Source organism: Ascidiella aspersa, chromosome 3 (genome assembly GCF_963924565.1).
Source record: "Ascidiella aspersa chromosome 3, kaAscAspe10.2, whole genome shotgun sequence".
Lineage (NCBI taxonomy): Eukaryota > Metazoa > Chordata > Ascidiacea > Phlebobranchia > Ascidiidae > Ascidiella > Ascidiella aspersa.
In genome coordinates, this window is record NC_139449.1 from 25,598,543 (window position 1) to 25,613,191 (window position 14,649).

The following is a 14,649-nucleotide window of genomic DNA, read 5'->3' on the forward strand; positions in this document are numbered from 1 at the left end:
TTTGTCCAACGATATTACGTTTAATGTTTAAATAAAAAGTAGTGTTATATTACGCAAAACATATTCTGAAGCCCTTTCTGTAGTATGACACCCTGTAGCGTGTCATATTTATAATTCATTTTAAACGCTTCTTCTATCCAAAGTAGTAATTGTTCACACCACCTAAATTTGTCACAATTTCAATCCAAAGTTAAAATGGCTAAATATTCAACGCCTTAACGAGCACTAAACAATTGTTCTCCCAACAACAATAACTTTCTCGGTTACAAAATGTATAACACAAACTAGTAAACGAGAGTCAACTGAAAATGCACAATGTTGCAATGAAGAGTATAATGTCTGTTTTAAGATGGAGGAGATTGATCCTCATCCGAACTTTCTTCCTCCTCATCGCTTCTGGCGTCTTTCTCCACAGAGCCGGTCTTGTGCATCTTAATCGCCATCCTGATGATGATCGATGCCCAGAAAACGTGCAGAAGTTGAAGGACAAGCAGAAGGCCATTAAAAAAATAATAACTGGGAAAAGTGTCCAACACCACTGCTGCTTTTACCCAGCTGGTATGAAGCACGCAAAAAGGAAACACGATAAGGCGGCTTGTGATAAAAACTGTTGCAAAGATAGTAAACAGGTTGTCGGCCAGCCTGTCGTATTTAGCATAAACTGTGCACTTTGCCCCTTCCAATATAACGTCGGAGATATCGTGGGTAACCATTACCAGGGTTCCGATTCGTACAAAGTTTGTGAGGTATGAGAAAGCTATGAGGAATATTGTGGCGACGTGGTGGATCATTTGCTCGGCGAAATCCTTTCGTCTCACGTCTTTTACGATAGAAAACACCAACGAAAAGTAGAAGCCGCCCTCCAGCATGTAGTAGCAGTAGACCGATGGCCAGAGGGGCTGTTTCGGATAGCCTTTCCAACACTGGTAAGTGTCCCAAAACCAGGGTGTTCGAACTACAGTACATGTGCCAAAAACAAACACCGCGAAGTAAAAGAAGAACCGCCAAAGTGTTTCAGCGAATTTCATTCTCAAGTCGGGCCGATCTAAGTTTCGACGCCTGCGCAGCCATCGCTGTATTTCTTCTATGCTCAAGTCTGTCTGCTTAGATATCTGAATAATTTCTTTATCCGCAGGTTTACTAAACCTCTTGTATAGCTTCTCCAAATGATCGTTTTCTGTTGGTACAGTTTTTTTTTGATTCTTTATTCCAAGTTTTTCGCACAAAGGCAAGGCTACCATCTGTTCAAACCCCCACCTCAATAATAAAAATAGAACACCGAGAGCAAGCATCATCGACAAATCGCGCGCTTTTGGATAGTAAGCACCAGGCTCATCATGCCAATCTTCAAACTTTGTCCCTTTCGGCAACCAAAAACTATCATCCAGGAACCAAGCAATTGCTCTGTCCATTTTTTACAGGCTAATTGTTGGTTATAATCTCTAACAAGAAGCGCGCGCGCTACAGGTGCTATAACCTAAAAAAAGGTAAAAAGTCGTAAACAGCTTTCGCACTGCGCGCGGTAAAGCAAACGCCAGTAAACCAGATACCAACCGTCGCTGTCGAAGAAGCTAATTTGAACGGCATTTTCTTGAACCGCTGTGAAACTAACTCTGAATACTGTTAGCGCCTAGGCCTCTCGATTACAGTCACAAAAGCCAGCGTCGTAGAGCCTTTATACCCTATAGAAACTGACCGTACTACATTTTCGGTGTAACAAAGCCGCGCACTGAAAAGCGCAAACCTCTTGAACAATGCTCCGCAAGCGCTCTTCGTGCTAGTCATGGGCCGCTATTGCGTGACTTGAACATTTTATTATACACATATACCATCCTGTCTTGGACATACTGTACATGCGTTTTAATTTATTTCTTTAAATATAGCTTTAAACTTAAATATGTAAGGACAACGAGCAACGACCCTAAAGCACCGTATTGTTCTACCCAGCTTTTCAACCCCGTTTCGACGTTTAAAGTTGTTTGTCAGATAACGGAACAACGTCATATTTTTGATACCAGCGGCAGTTTTTGGCGGGTGAAGATATAGGCATTTTGTAACTAAATAAACGAAGGAACGCAATTCAAAACTACATCTTTAGTTTGCAGCAGTTGTGTATAGCATTTAAAACATAAGTAAGAACACTTTGTGGCTCACTAGTTGAAATGTTTTCTTACGTTTGACCTTACAATGACGTTTCCCAGTTCAACAAAAGTTTACACAACATTGTATGATGCTTCATGAATTGTTCTTATTGCATGTTGTTAACATGTTGTTAACATAAGGCTAAGCCAAGCTGACTGACTTCATAAAATAAGTAACTTAAATCATTGTACCTTGTAAATTCTCTTTGAAAATGTGAAAGTTAGTGACAAAATACTTTCAGTTACATTCGCATAAGCAACCTATTGCTACAGCCATTAGGCGAAAAATGCAATGGTATGCAAAACGCCTTTGGGCTGTCCTTACTTGGTCAGATATGAACAGTGTAAGATAAAGTTACTCCTAACATACATAAAATAGTATTTTCGGTATAGGTAAAATGCATATAAATTTGTTTTCATTGCTATATGCCCATTGTTAAAAATAATCAACTCAAAAAAATATTCAATTTAATGGAAATAAAAAATCTATGAATTAGTACCAAACAATATTATGCAACAGAAAGTTTATACGTTTTTGGTTTTTATTTATTCAAATTCTTCTTCGGTTGAACTGGACTCTTTTTCGTCGTGGCCCCATGCATTTTTCTCCGTAGATCTGGTCCTGCGCACCTGTAGTTCCATTGGAATCATAAATGCAGCCTATAGAATGCTTGTATACGTTGAAGCACTAAAAGGAGTCTGTTGATCATGTAGAAGGCAGGACAGCGATCCTTGGTGAGACCATGCAGTTTTGATTGTTGAGCCCACCAACATTGCACGTATTTTACAGCGGTGTCAGTCTTCGTTACCATTACTTCAATTTCATTCAAAAAAACGTGCTCGTTGTTTTGTGAAATGCTTCCAGGTGCCTGTTCTGTACGTCAAACAACCTTCTAAACACAGGCATAGGCACCCCGATGACGGGAAACACAGGCAAATCGCTAAATTTTGGGTAAACAGCTCCAGATTGGCCTTGGAAACTTTGAAATTTAGCTTAGCTGAGGAACCTAGAAATCATCGCTCGTTGTCTAATCTAGAAAACAAATATCACGCTTTTGGGATGGCAACTTTGTAAACCTGCGTTGTAAGAATTACAAAGCGATGTTGTGCTCCATCCACTATTCTTCGTTGTTGCTTCTAAACCAGGGGTTCTTAACCTTTTTTGTATATTTTACCCTTTTAACAAAGATGAAAATCATATTTACCCCCTTAAAGTGGAGCTCATTGATTAAAAGAACGAAAGTCAAAAATATATCTGTTATATTGAGTGCGACGGCTACCCTGGTAAAGTAGTAGATAAAGAAATATCAGATGCAACATGTTAAGTCGGTTTCGTGCTTTATATTTGATATGGAGAGATAGGTTAGTTAAAGAAAACGGAACCAGAATAATCAGAGCTTGCACACATATTCTTGGATTTACTCCCTAAAATGAGGAAATTTACCCCCTGGGGTAAATTTACCCCAGGTTAAGAAAGGCTGTTCTAAACGAACAAATTAATTATACTATGTTTGTTTTTAGAATTTTCGATATAATAAGCCATAATTGCTATAACCTCCAGGCGTTTGAGCGTTTTTTAGTCTATCGACTTGATCTTCCTGTAGAACTGCATTTAAAGTTTTATACACGTTTATAACAAAGCTCTGGCGAATATTGAAGTTTTAAACTGTTAGGCCTCCTAATTGTTGATATTTCTTGCGTCATGTACAGGGAGGCGACGTGCGCATTCGCAAGTGAAGGAACTATTCCTGCTTGAAATTATAGCATTTTTTTCATGCGCCGTTACAGCTGAAAACACCCTTTCACTATTCTCGGCATATATGGGCTTCCTGTTTAATAGCAAGTGTTTTAAACAAGTAATTTGAAATACATTAAGTCCCAGTCACAGTTGCGCGTTTTACATCTAGACTAGTGTTTTTATGACGGACTGCAGTGTATTTTAATACTTGACAACACAGGTAGGTCCTTAGCAAATACACTACAAGGTGTTACATGTCCTGCGTCAATGCCAAAATTACTATGTGAGCTTAAGATTTTTACGGTGCTTCTCAAACAAAGACGGAGACAAAGGGTGCACCTACACAGTACAGTACTTGCGTGTACTCAATATTACACTAAATTTAACAGTACGATTAAAAAAGTCAGTTGTGTTGATTTTGCCCTGTACTTCATTGGTATATAGTAAAAGCGCTTTGTACATTTTGTAAGCATATAGATTAAACAAGTATTGTGAAACAAGGCTTTTGTAGAGATGGTGGCTCAAACTTCCGCTCAGCAACCTTCGTTGCCCTCCTTCCATTTGGCGAAGGAAGCTTTCCATTTCGCGAATTCGTTTTCCCATTCTCTGAATCTAACGCTGCATCCGCATTTCCCTGTAATTTATTTCGTCGTATGAGTTGTAATATGTCATTTTTGTTACGGCAAAGTCACTTTTGTATAGCGTACAATATAACGAAAACGGTACCGTTGCTAATAATGCCAACCGCATTTAGGTAGGTATTTTTACTGTCATAGATTTGTGTTTGCTATAAAAGCTGTTTTCAACAAGAGCTGCCCAAAACTTTTTTATGCCACCTGGCGTAATCAACAGCAGTGAGCTGACACAGTTTGAACAAAAACGAAATGATATTTTCCATAAAAGGTTATACAGCTTTACACAAGTTGCATAATGCAATGATGCATATACAAAAATCTTGTGTTATGCCGTGTGGTAATGCTGTCGTCATATTTTACAAACAAGGGGCACATTCAAATCAACTTTCATTAAATTTCAGACGAAAATAGCTCAATTTAGGTTAAGAAGATTTTCGTGTATAAACTATTATAAATCTTATAATGCGTCATGTAAAAGCCAGGATATAACTATAGCAATTAAAACATAGAAAGTTGTATTGCCGTTTTCAGTGGTCGGCGTTGGGGCCGCGGTCGTGGGAGGAAGAATAGGTCGTTCGGTTGTAGTTGGAGGTGCCTGGGTAGTTGCAGCAGGATCGGCTAAAGTATACAAAAAATATTGACGCTTTAAACCTGGACGCTTTAAACCCTGGAAGTTATATTACGCGAATAGTAAACTATACATTGAAAGCTATATACTTGTTTACAATAAATGTTACCAAACATCGGCCACACTTGTTACCAAATCTTAGAGCACGCGGCACACATCAAACGTTTTTAGTACGTTGTAATATGCATCGAATTGGTAAATTTAGAATAATCAACCCTGTGAAGGTAATTCCTATGAATCACAACATACAGTAGAGATTCTCGCTTATATCTTACAATGAGTGGTCGTATATTGCAGGAATGGTCGAACCGCGGCTTCAACCCATTTTATGCGGCTCTTGTTCAGGCTGTATTTGAGTTTTTTAGGGTGTTCCGTATAAAACCTCATGTGCTTAATCTTTGGCCTACTTAACTGAAATGCAAAATTTTTTCGCGTTTTGTTCGCGGGCAACTTGTTTAACTTTGCAATATATATTGGCCCGTTTTACGACATGCGTCATGTGGTATTTTATTAAATCAAATGCGGGGGTTCTCAAACTTTTTAGCGGTGTACCCCAACGATTTTTTGTATGTATGTCGTGCCTTTCAAATATTGAATTAAAAAACAATAAGCTTTAGCCAAAATACATTTTCGATCTAAGAGCGAGTGTAGAATTAACCGCAAGAACCCGGGATTACTTCTTTAGTATTGCAGTAGATAATGTGAAGTTAGCTACTGTACGAGTTTTAATAGCAGGGTTATAAACACGTGCAGCATGGTGATTTTAGCTTAAACCCTGGACAGCTTAAACATTTATCTCGCTCGTCACTTTTGTTAGCAACAATGAACTAGCTCGCTCACCGCCAAAATCTCTCTCGCGTACCCTAGTTTGAGAACCCCTAAAGTCAACAAACAGATTACCGAAACTTCGTTAGCGTGATCGCATTTAAAAATGGTAATTTAAATAAAAAATCGCTTTAACGCAATATTGTTAGTGTGCATCATCTATAAAAGTGGTTCCCAACGCATGGGTCGCGACCCAAAGTTGGGTCGCCTGATAATTTTTGGGGTCGCTTGTTTTCAGGCATACTGCATCTTTTCACAAAACTGGAAATCATAATCATAAAATATGAAAACTAAACAGCGAAACCGGCTGGAAGTTAAAGCTGACATGCGTGACTCATATGCTCAAGCAAACTAACGCCTCGATTTTAAAAACTCACTGAGAACAAGCGAGCAAAACTATCTCATTAGTGATTTAATAAACATAATATTTTCGGAAAAAGTAACTGCTTTTGTAGGGTAGTTTGTTTGCAGCGCAATCTTGTATTTTCTTGGGTCGCAAGATTATACAAAATTATTTTTTTTTTTCATATTGGGTCGCCTTAAAACGTGTTGGAAACCACTGATCTATAATACATCTGAGCAAAGTTATAAATGTAAGTGAGTATAGCAAACAGGGTGATTTTCATTTCTGCTCATAATAAGGTACGACTTATTACGGTTAACAAGTAAGATAATGTGGCTCTTGGTCCCTGATTAGTTAGCCAACTCTGCTATATTGAGTTTAATTACCAACGCAATACCGAGGCCTGCGCCCCTTAACTATTTAGGCTGGATACTTTGTATTGCTGCGCCCTACTATATTATTTATGAAAAAAGCGTAGGCCACCCAAACGTACGTATGCATGTTCCAGAGCGTGCTTCCATTGTTCCGTCGGTTGTTGCATTGAAGCATATCAACCCGGTGTCACAATTACCATCAGTGTTCCAAAAGCCACCGCACGAATCCCCCTCCAGTTTTGCGCAAACCAAACAACATCTGTACAACGATAGGAAAAATAAAAAAATGGTATGTGAGCATTCAAAATCTAAGACGGAGCACCAACGAAAGGAAAAACATAAATGTGATTATTTGTATTGGGCAACATAAATATGATTATTTGTATTGGGCAACATAAATATGATTATTTGTATTTTTTGCGAAACAATATAAATTTCTTAAGAAACTCCAAGATCTATAGATATTCTAAACCTTTTCCAGCAAATTACACCCGAAAAAGCCAGACAAAAAACACATATTTATAGGTCTTTAAACTCAGACATGCCCCAGCAAATCTTTTAAATTGCCTTTCCTAGGCCGGCAAAACAGAAACACATAAAATAATTTTCGAGCTTTCGCGGGTATTCACAAATTTACTGCTTATCTCGACAATGGATAGTTTTTTTATTTCGAACTCGGCAATCTGTTAAGTGTTTCTTGAAAAAGGGTATGGTCTTGAAAGCTGTAACTCTCTTTGTAGCGTTTAATCTATCTCGTGAAGTCGTATTCGTCGCGTAAGCGGTACCCTACCTATTCTTCTCTTGTCAATATTAACGTTTTTCACGGTCGAACGAAGCTGTTTAAGCTTAATGTAAATCGAAGCGTCTAACAAAGGCATTGTTAAGCGCCAAACGAAAACGGTTGCGGTGATACCCACCACTCCTTGCCTATATGAATAGACTATTTCTGAACAATCTTGCAGCTGCCAAAATCCTTGTTACAATAGTGAACACAACCGTCGTTCGTGACCTTGCTGACGCGTTAAGTTGAAGCGCGGGTAGAATTACATAATGGTTATTGCAAAATATTGTTAGAAACGCACAATACGCTTAATGTCGATGCGTTGGCACAGGTGTTTATGGTTACTGTTAAGCGATTCGTATATGGCCTAATTTTGAGTTACAGTCAATAAAAATATATATGTGCATTTTTTCCTACTGAATTGCCTTTATTTAAAATAATATTATTCCAGGCGTTTAAAAATGTTTATAGTGTCCTACCAACAACGACTTTTTAGCTATACACACATTTGCCTTTTCAACTTTAACGCTTTTTTAAACGCAATTTTTTATTTAAATTAAATTACATTTAAATGACGATAAATTAATTGAACATGCAAGTCTTCAGTTACCGAGGCCAAGACTAAGCGTATATCCAGGATTTTTGTTGTTTGGGGGGGGGGGGGGTTAACGTGACGTCATAAACCTTAAACCACCACACAATTAGTTTATTTAGTTTAACTTGAAGGTTTCAGAAGTGTTGGTTTAAAAAAAAAAGATGCCAGACTGGTGCACAACACGTAAAATTTTTGCATTTACGTAGTTAAAATATAGATATAAAAAATCAGTTTTGGGGGGCATGGTTACGTGCCCACAAACCCCTACAACAGGCAAAAAACACAAACCAACAAATCCTTTCTAAACCACAACCAAAAATCAGTTGTTCTTAACCATATCAGAGTTGGACCAATTACAATAATTCAGCTCAATTACAACTACTCCTTGAAATTTTTCAACTACATTAAAATTTCATTAAAAACTAATTACAATTTTTGGCATTGAAACTTCAATGTTCTCAATATCAATGTGTTGAGCAAAAATTTTGGCCAATTACAATTACAATTAGCCATACACTGAATGAAAATGCCTTAATTATAATACAGTTACAATTACATTAAAACCTGTAGTTAATTACACCAATTACGATTAACTCTGAACCATACGTTGGACAAAAAATATTAAAGAAAAATATTGGGTTAAGTTTGTTACAATAATGGTCTACAACAGTGGTTCTCAACCTTTTTAGGCTTACGGACCGGTAAAATTTCAAAACAAGTTTTGCGGACCGGTGGACCTTCAAAAATCAAAATCTATCCATGATGTAATTTCGACAAAAGTATGCAACTTGAAAGCAAAGAATGGAAACCTCAATTTAATAAGCAATTTGCTTCTGTCTTTTTGATATCATACGTGTTTTAGGTGGTTCATTGAAGTTTTTCACCTAGAACTGGTTTTAAAGCTTAAGAAAAACGAGTTGTAGCCTACTAGAACACTTGCACCATTGTGACAAACAATAAAGTTCGAAGTAGACGATTAACTCTATGTTGCGTCACAATGTAGCAAATTACGGAACTGACGAAGTTCTACATTTGATGGACAAGCTTTTAGCATCTTGCATTTTGCAACTAAGATGTAAAATTGTAAAATATTTGGCGGACCGGAAGGAAAGTTGATGCGGACCGGCGGTTGAGAACCACTGGTCTACAATAAAAGTCAGTGGTTCTCAACCTTTGCTTCATGGCCCCCTGCTTATAAAAATACCAAGCATTATGTTTAACGTTTTTTCACCTGTTTTACTTCTTCACGTTAATAACAAATCAGCCATTAATCAACGAATAAATGCACTTACTTTCTAAAAATTTAACAAGTAAGTCATTTTAATTTAAATTAAATTAGTTAGTCATTACAAATCTTGTTCTTCGACGCGCCAAGGTATTTTTATATTCGGCTCTGTTATGTACTGAGCCAAGCGATGTCATTACATTCGTCGAAATGATTTCTCGATTTTCGTTTTGTTAATGCTTAACTATTAGCCTACTTGACAAATAAGCTTTGCATAAACCGCTGATTGTTGGCCTAAAAAAGCAATAACCTTGTGGCGTACTTTATGCGTTTTACGATGGAATATTTTTTTTTGAAACTGAACGCCCTTGAAGGAAATTGTTAAATCTTTGCACTTGGCAGTACACACTAGTTGCTCGCCGAAGAGGATTTATAGGACACCTAATAATTAGGCGAAGGGTATCGCATCTAATAATTGGCAGCCCGAAAAAACGCTGACGCCGCACTTTTTTTTTATGGCTAGTATAAAGCAGCACAGTACTTGTTTCGCCACAGCAACAGGCATTTAACCAAACTTGCCACTCGCGAACGAACAATTAGGCGTAACAATCCGCAATAAAACGAATTAAAGGGATCCTATAGTCAACGTTGGTTAAACATCCCTACTGACTAGTCAAAGCAGGTGTCAGAAAATTGTGTTATGAAACGTTACAATAAAGTTTTACAATAATATTAAAAACCACAAACTGGCAAATTTAAAAAATAGTGACACTTTTGGTTTTCCCAATATCTAGCTAGAGAGTTATGCCCGTGGCCCCCCAATGACCCCTTCGTGGCCCTCCAGGGGGGGGGGGGTCGAGGGCCACGGTTGAGAAACCTGGTCTAAGTTTTAAAATTTACCAAGTTACCAAAAATATTTCTTCTACAAAGCGTAATTGAGTTAAACAAAAATCCATGAAGTGAAGCAGCCATTAGTTTATTATGACCTTTAAAAGCGAAAAATGAAAATATATACTATTTTCTGAATAGAAAATATAAGGTAAGACCAGTCTGAGAGAAGAAAAACGCTCAGCCTAAAATGCTTACCCGCACTGATCCATTGTGAGACCTCCACCACATGTTGGAGTCGGACAGGTATAGGTTTCGCATGGAACGCAAGACAGCCCGTTCACGGCGTTGGGTACAAGAGTTGCGATCAAAAACACGCCCACGAGAAGCGCGTGGTTCACCATAATTTTTTCTCCAAAAAAACAGTTTTATTATTTTAAGTAGCGAATTCTGCCTAATTTTTCCTAAAATGCAATTTTTTGGAGGCTGGTGTTGAAACTAAAACGTCTTCTAATAAAACAAAGAGCTTATAAAATTAATAGGTTTTATCTCGATGAAGTCTTCTAATCCTAAAAACGTTTTCTCACTAATAGTCGAATTCATTATTATGTATACTAACCTATAAGCTTTTAAACGTATTTTTTAAAACGCAATTGCCGTAGCGCGTATTTCAGTAACTGAAATAGTTTTAGTTCCTGTGAAATTTTTGGTAGTTTTTAAACGCGATGACGCAAGTTCTTGTTCTCTCTTTCGATCACATAATTTAGTGATATTTGCTTTTATACTCACATTCATTTCTTAGCAACTGTTCTGACTTCAGTATATAGGCTTCCAAGCACGTCGCGCTCGGTTATCACTGTGATATGCTTGTTTAGTTCGCTTCACGAGCTTTCATCGGAGCTAAGGCCTTTTGTGCGCGTTCAGCGTGACGGTTTGGGTTTTGCCAACTTTTCAAGCTTATACGGAATGTCTTTGTCGGCTGGATGGACAACTGACAGGGGCGGATCCATGATTTTGTTTTTCGGGATAAAAATGTTCGAAATTACGTCACAGGGTCACGTCACAACAAAAATTAAAACAACTAACTTTACAAACCTGCTGTTGTTCGTTAAACTCGTGCTCAAATCGGCAACTGAAGTATAATCTATAGTTAAGTGAATGGCAACGCAAAACAGCGAAAAAAATACGTTTACCGGTATTTACTGGACTACTTTTGAAGAAGACGTGACCCATTAAAGACACTACAAAATAGGCGCACATCAATTAGAATTTGGCGAACAAGTTGGCTGAACCCAAACCACGTGAAAAGCTTGTCTGACGTAAAATAATACAATTATTTTACCTTGTTAAAACTTCGAAAAGTAATCACGGGCAAGCATTTACAAAGACGTTTATGTTTCGCGCAAATAAAGCCTATTGATAGGTGAAAGACTCTCGGAGGTATTTTTTGCCTTTAGGCATGTTTTAACAGTATTTGAGAACATACATTAAATGTTTTACTATAAAAAGCTTTTAACTTTATTCCAGGTCTTAATAGGCATTCATAATAAAATTATTTTATAACCTATATATTTACTACTTACAAGCTGCAGCTGTCATTTTACAATCAACATGCGACAAGAATACAAGGAAACGAAGTTATTAGGTTGTTCCTGGAGCAGGGTATACCGTTTATTGCTGGATTGGAATTTTGGTATTGTTTGCCCATGTGTTTAGCGTTAAAAATGTGTGTGCTTTAATAGCACACGGGCCTCGATGATGCTATGGGTACCCCGCGCAGCAGAAAGTTCCGAAAGAAAAGCTTTATAAAGCGCCCAGATTCCCAATCTGCTGCGAAAATAGGTCTGCGTTACTTTTTCATCAAACACAATATTGTTTTTCATAAGCGGCCTATCACTTATATTAGTCAAAACTGTAAGAACCCTGGTTATCATATATTTTAGACTTTCCAGTTTTAGTCAAAGTCAGTCATCAGTTCTAACCTTTAGAATCTATTTGAATAAGAGCCCGATGATGCCATAAATCGGCGAAATAATAATATTTCTCTGTTAAAGATTATCAGAATTTTAAGTGACTGACTTTGACTAATACAGGAAAGTCTAAAGTGTGTTTGCTCCCATTTGGAGCCATTGTCGTTTTCACTTATTGTTTTTGTAACTTTTCAGCATTATCTATACAACTGCCTATGGCAAAAAGGTTTTCCCACTATCGAAAAATCATATAGTCGTACGTAACGAGTAACGGCCGTAACGTGAGCAATGGTGTAATTTATGGTGCCTTAGTCGAAGAATGATTTTAGTATCAATGGTGATTAATAACAATAGTGAGACAGTTTCTATAGGTCCTGGAATGTTCTTCTATGTGAGCAGACTAAATTTATGTGTTGATGCTATGAGAAAATTGTTTTGTATCGCTTGGTACAGACATTGAACACACTATAGTGGAAAAGCTTTGACCGCGGTATCTTTACTCAGAATGCTGTATAGTCTCCAGATGGGATAAATAGGTTAATAAGAAAACTTGTATTATATACACTTATGAAATGGTATAGAAAAACGAATGAAAACGAAACACGCTATTACAATGATTTTGCACAAGACGCAATAACAATACTTATAGATATATTGTCCACTGTCGTACAGAAAACAAAGGACAGAATGTATTTCAAATATTGTTGAACTAGCAAACATCTTTTTTCAGCAATTAAGGGAATTTACACTACTTTAAACATTGAAACGTAGTTTCAGGATTAAATTGCAACGTTTTCTTTCCGGATAATATAATATTCATACGAGACATAACTGCAATCAGAAATTGCCGTTGCATTTCTTCCACTGTTCGTTCAGTTCTTTCCAGTCATTGTAAGCAGCCTGCCATTCTTTGCACAGTCTTTGGCTATTGCAACCACACCCATCTAAATACAGGAAAATCGTTAAAAAAGTTTCGTGCCGCAAATCACCACTATATTGAACATCACAACCAATCATCACATCTGCTCAAATAGTTTTTCTTCAATTGCAAACGCCAATAAAAATTAGTTAAAATCTAACCACCAAACGTTTGTAAGTTTTTAATTTTTCATTTCAACTTTTCATAAAGGCAGAGACTTGACTTATGTGCACTTAAGTTACTGTTTTCAAATGACATGACTTCGCTTAAGGCTTTTAGACTTGGGTTGACATAAAGTGTTTAGCCTTTGTTTTGTAAAATGGTATTATTTATTCTTATTTTTGCACATCATACAATTTGTTTGCTGAATAACTTATTGCGTTTTTGGTACTTTTAGTTAAGCTATTGGTCATAATCGGACAAGTCTACCCAATTTTAATAGCCTAACGTGTAATTGTTGTGACAAAGACTTGGAACATACTTGCTTAACTTATACCTTGACTTGTTATTTATTCAAAAAGACTTTATTGAGACTGCACTTTAAAATGACTTGTTTACAACATTGCTTTTTAAACTCACCAATTGGTACGCATATACCCGTTTCTTGTGACTCTGGTACATCGTTACACCTCAGTCCACTGTCACAAGTCCCACCCAAGTTCCATATTCCACCGCACGATTCACCTCTTTGCCTCGCGCATACGTCGCAACACCTTAAGTTAAGAGCAAAAGGGGTTGTGAAATAACAAAACTAAGTGATAAATACATTATGATAAATTGCTCTTGTGTATACTGCAAGAAGAAATTATGAGGAAATTTTTTTTTTCTTTGCAAATATGCGAAAAAAACATTTTTATGGGAGTTTCAGATTCCACGGTTGGGCAATGTTTTTTTTATATATACAGCTATGTTTATTTAGCATTAGGTTTAAAAATCGTCATATCACAGCTTACCCACAAACGCCAAGAACTTTTCCCACGCCTGGCCCGCATTCTGGGTCTGTACACTTCGTTTCGTTGCAGGCAAGGCAAGACAAACCGTTCACGGCATTGGGTGCAAGAACCGCGATTAGCAAAACTACTACGGCAAGTTGGTAGTTCATTTTAAACGTTTGCTTTCTAATTGTTTTATTTCACCCTAAGTACTTCTAAAGCGCCATCAAGCCCCAAGGGACCACCAATAACAAATAAATTATTATGATAGAATAAAAAACAAGTCAATTTAACAATAATCTACCCTAATAAAGGTATACTAATCTCAATAAATTTACAAGTTTGCAATATACCTCGGTCAAATTTATTTTACATACTCTATTAATAGGTTATAAATAACAGCAAAATACTCTAGCAAAGCTAGTAATTCAGGTCAGACACAATAAACAGATCTAATAAGGAATTAAGTTCGACATTTATCTTGCAAGGGTCAAGGTGATTTCTATTTTTCACATATTCAGTGCAAAATAGGTTATAAATACAATACATATTTTTGCCTTTTTGTATATTTTTACTGTAAAGCGCTTGTTTAATTCGCATTTAACTGTGATATTATCGTTACCAACAATGGAATATCCACTTATTTCTGCGAAACAAAAATTAAGACGGTTTACTAATGACATCCAATTTGCATTGGAGAAATATCTATAATGAA

The 14,649-nt window shown here is 36.9% G+C and overlaps 2 protein-coding genes and 1 pseudogene across 2 annotated transcripts; all 3 read right to left on the reverse strand.

Moving 5' to 3' along the window:
* Positions 1-311: 311 nt before the first annotated feature.
* On the reverse strand, positions 312-1,509 carry LOC146161131 (ceramide synthase 2 pseudogene; annotated as a pseudogene).
* Positions 1,510-3,972: 2,463 nt separating this feature from the next.
* LOC146161132 (uncharacterized) lies at positions 3,973-10,617 on the reverse strand. Its single transcript, XM_083385540.1, has 4 exons — positions 10,372-10,617; positions 6,804-6,943; positions 5,037-5,132; positions 3,973-4,513 (listed from the first exon to the last, which is right to left on the reverse strand). Exons 1-4 carry the CDS (start codon positions 10,515-10,517, stop codon positions 4,413-4,415), a joined length of 483 nt encoding a protein of 160 aa, XP_083241666.1. The 5' UTR covers positions 10,518-10,617; the 3' UTR covers positions 3,973-4,412.
* A 2,072-nt stretch (positions 10,618-12,689) lies between these two features.
* Positions 12,690-14,289, reverse strand: LOC146161133 (cysteine-rich motor neuron 1 protein-like). Its single transcript, XM_083384639.1, has 3 exons — positions 13,956-14,289; positions 13,582-13,715; positions 12,690-13,027 (listed from the first exon to the last, which is right to left on the reverse strand). Exons 1-3 carry the CDS (start codon positions 14,102-14,104, stop codon positions 12,921-12,923), a joined length of 390 nt encoding a protein of 129 aa, XP_083240765.1. The 5' UTR covers positions 14,105-14,289; the 3' UTR covers positions 12,690-12,920.
* Between the last annotated feature and the right edge of the window lie 360 nt (positions 14,290-14,649).

Excerpts from the sequence above, each read along its gene's own strand:
- LOC146161132 (XM_083385540.1), bottom strand. The coding sequence starts at position 10,517 with ATGGTGAACCACGCGCTTCTCGTGGGCGTGTTTTTGATCGCAACTCTT. Across the intron at positions 6,944-10,371 it reads CTCACAATGGATCAGTGCGG|ATGTTGTTTGGTTTGCGCAA; the intron begins GTAAGCATTTTA and ends ATCGTTGTACAG. Across the intron at positions 4,514-5,036 it reads AACGCCGACCACTGAAAACG|GGAAATGCGGATGCAGCGTT; the intron begins GCAATACAACTT and ends AATAAATTACAG.
- LOC146161133 (XM_083384639.1), bottom strand. The coding sequence starts at position 14,104 with ATGAACTACCAACTTGCCGTAGTAGTTTTGCTAATCGCGGTTCTTGCA. Across the intron at positions 13,716-13,955 it reads AAAGTTCTTGGCGTTTGTGG|GTGTTGCGACGTATGCGCGA; the intron begins GTAAGCTGTGAT and ends TCTTAACTTAAG. Across the intron at positions 13,028-13,581 it reads GGGTATATGCGTACCAATTG|ATGGGTGTGGTTGCAATAGC; the intron begins GTGAGTTTAAAA and ends TCCTGTATTTAG.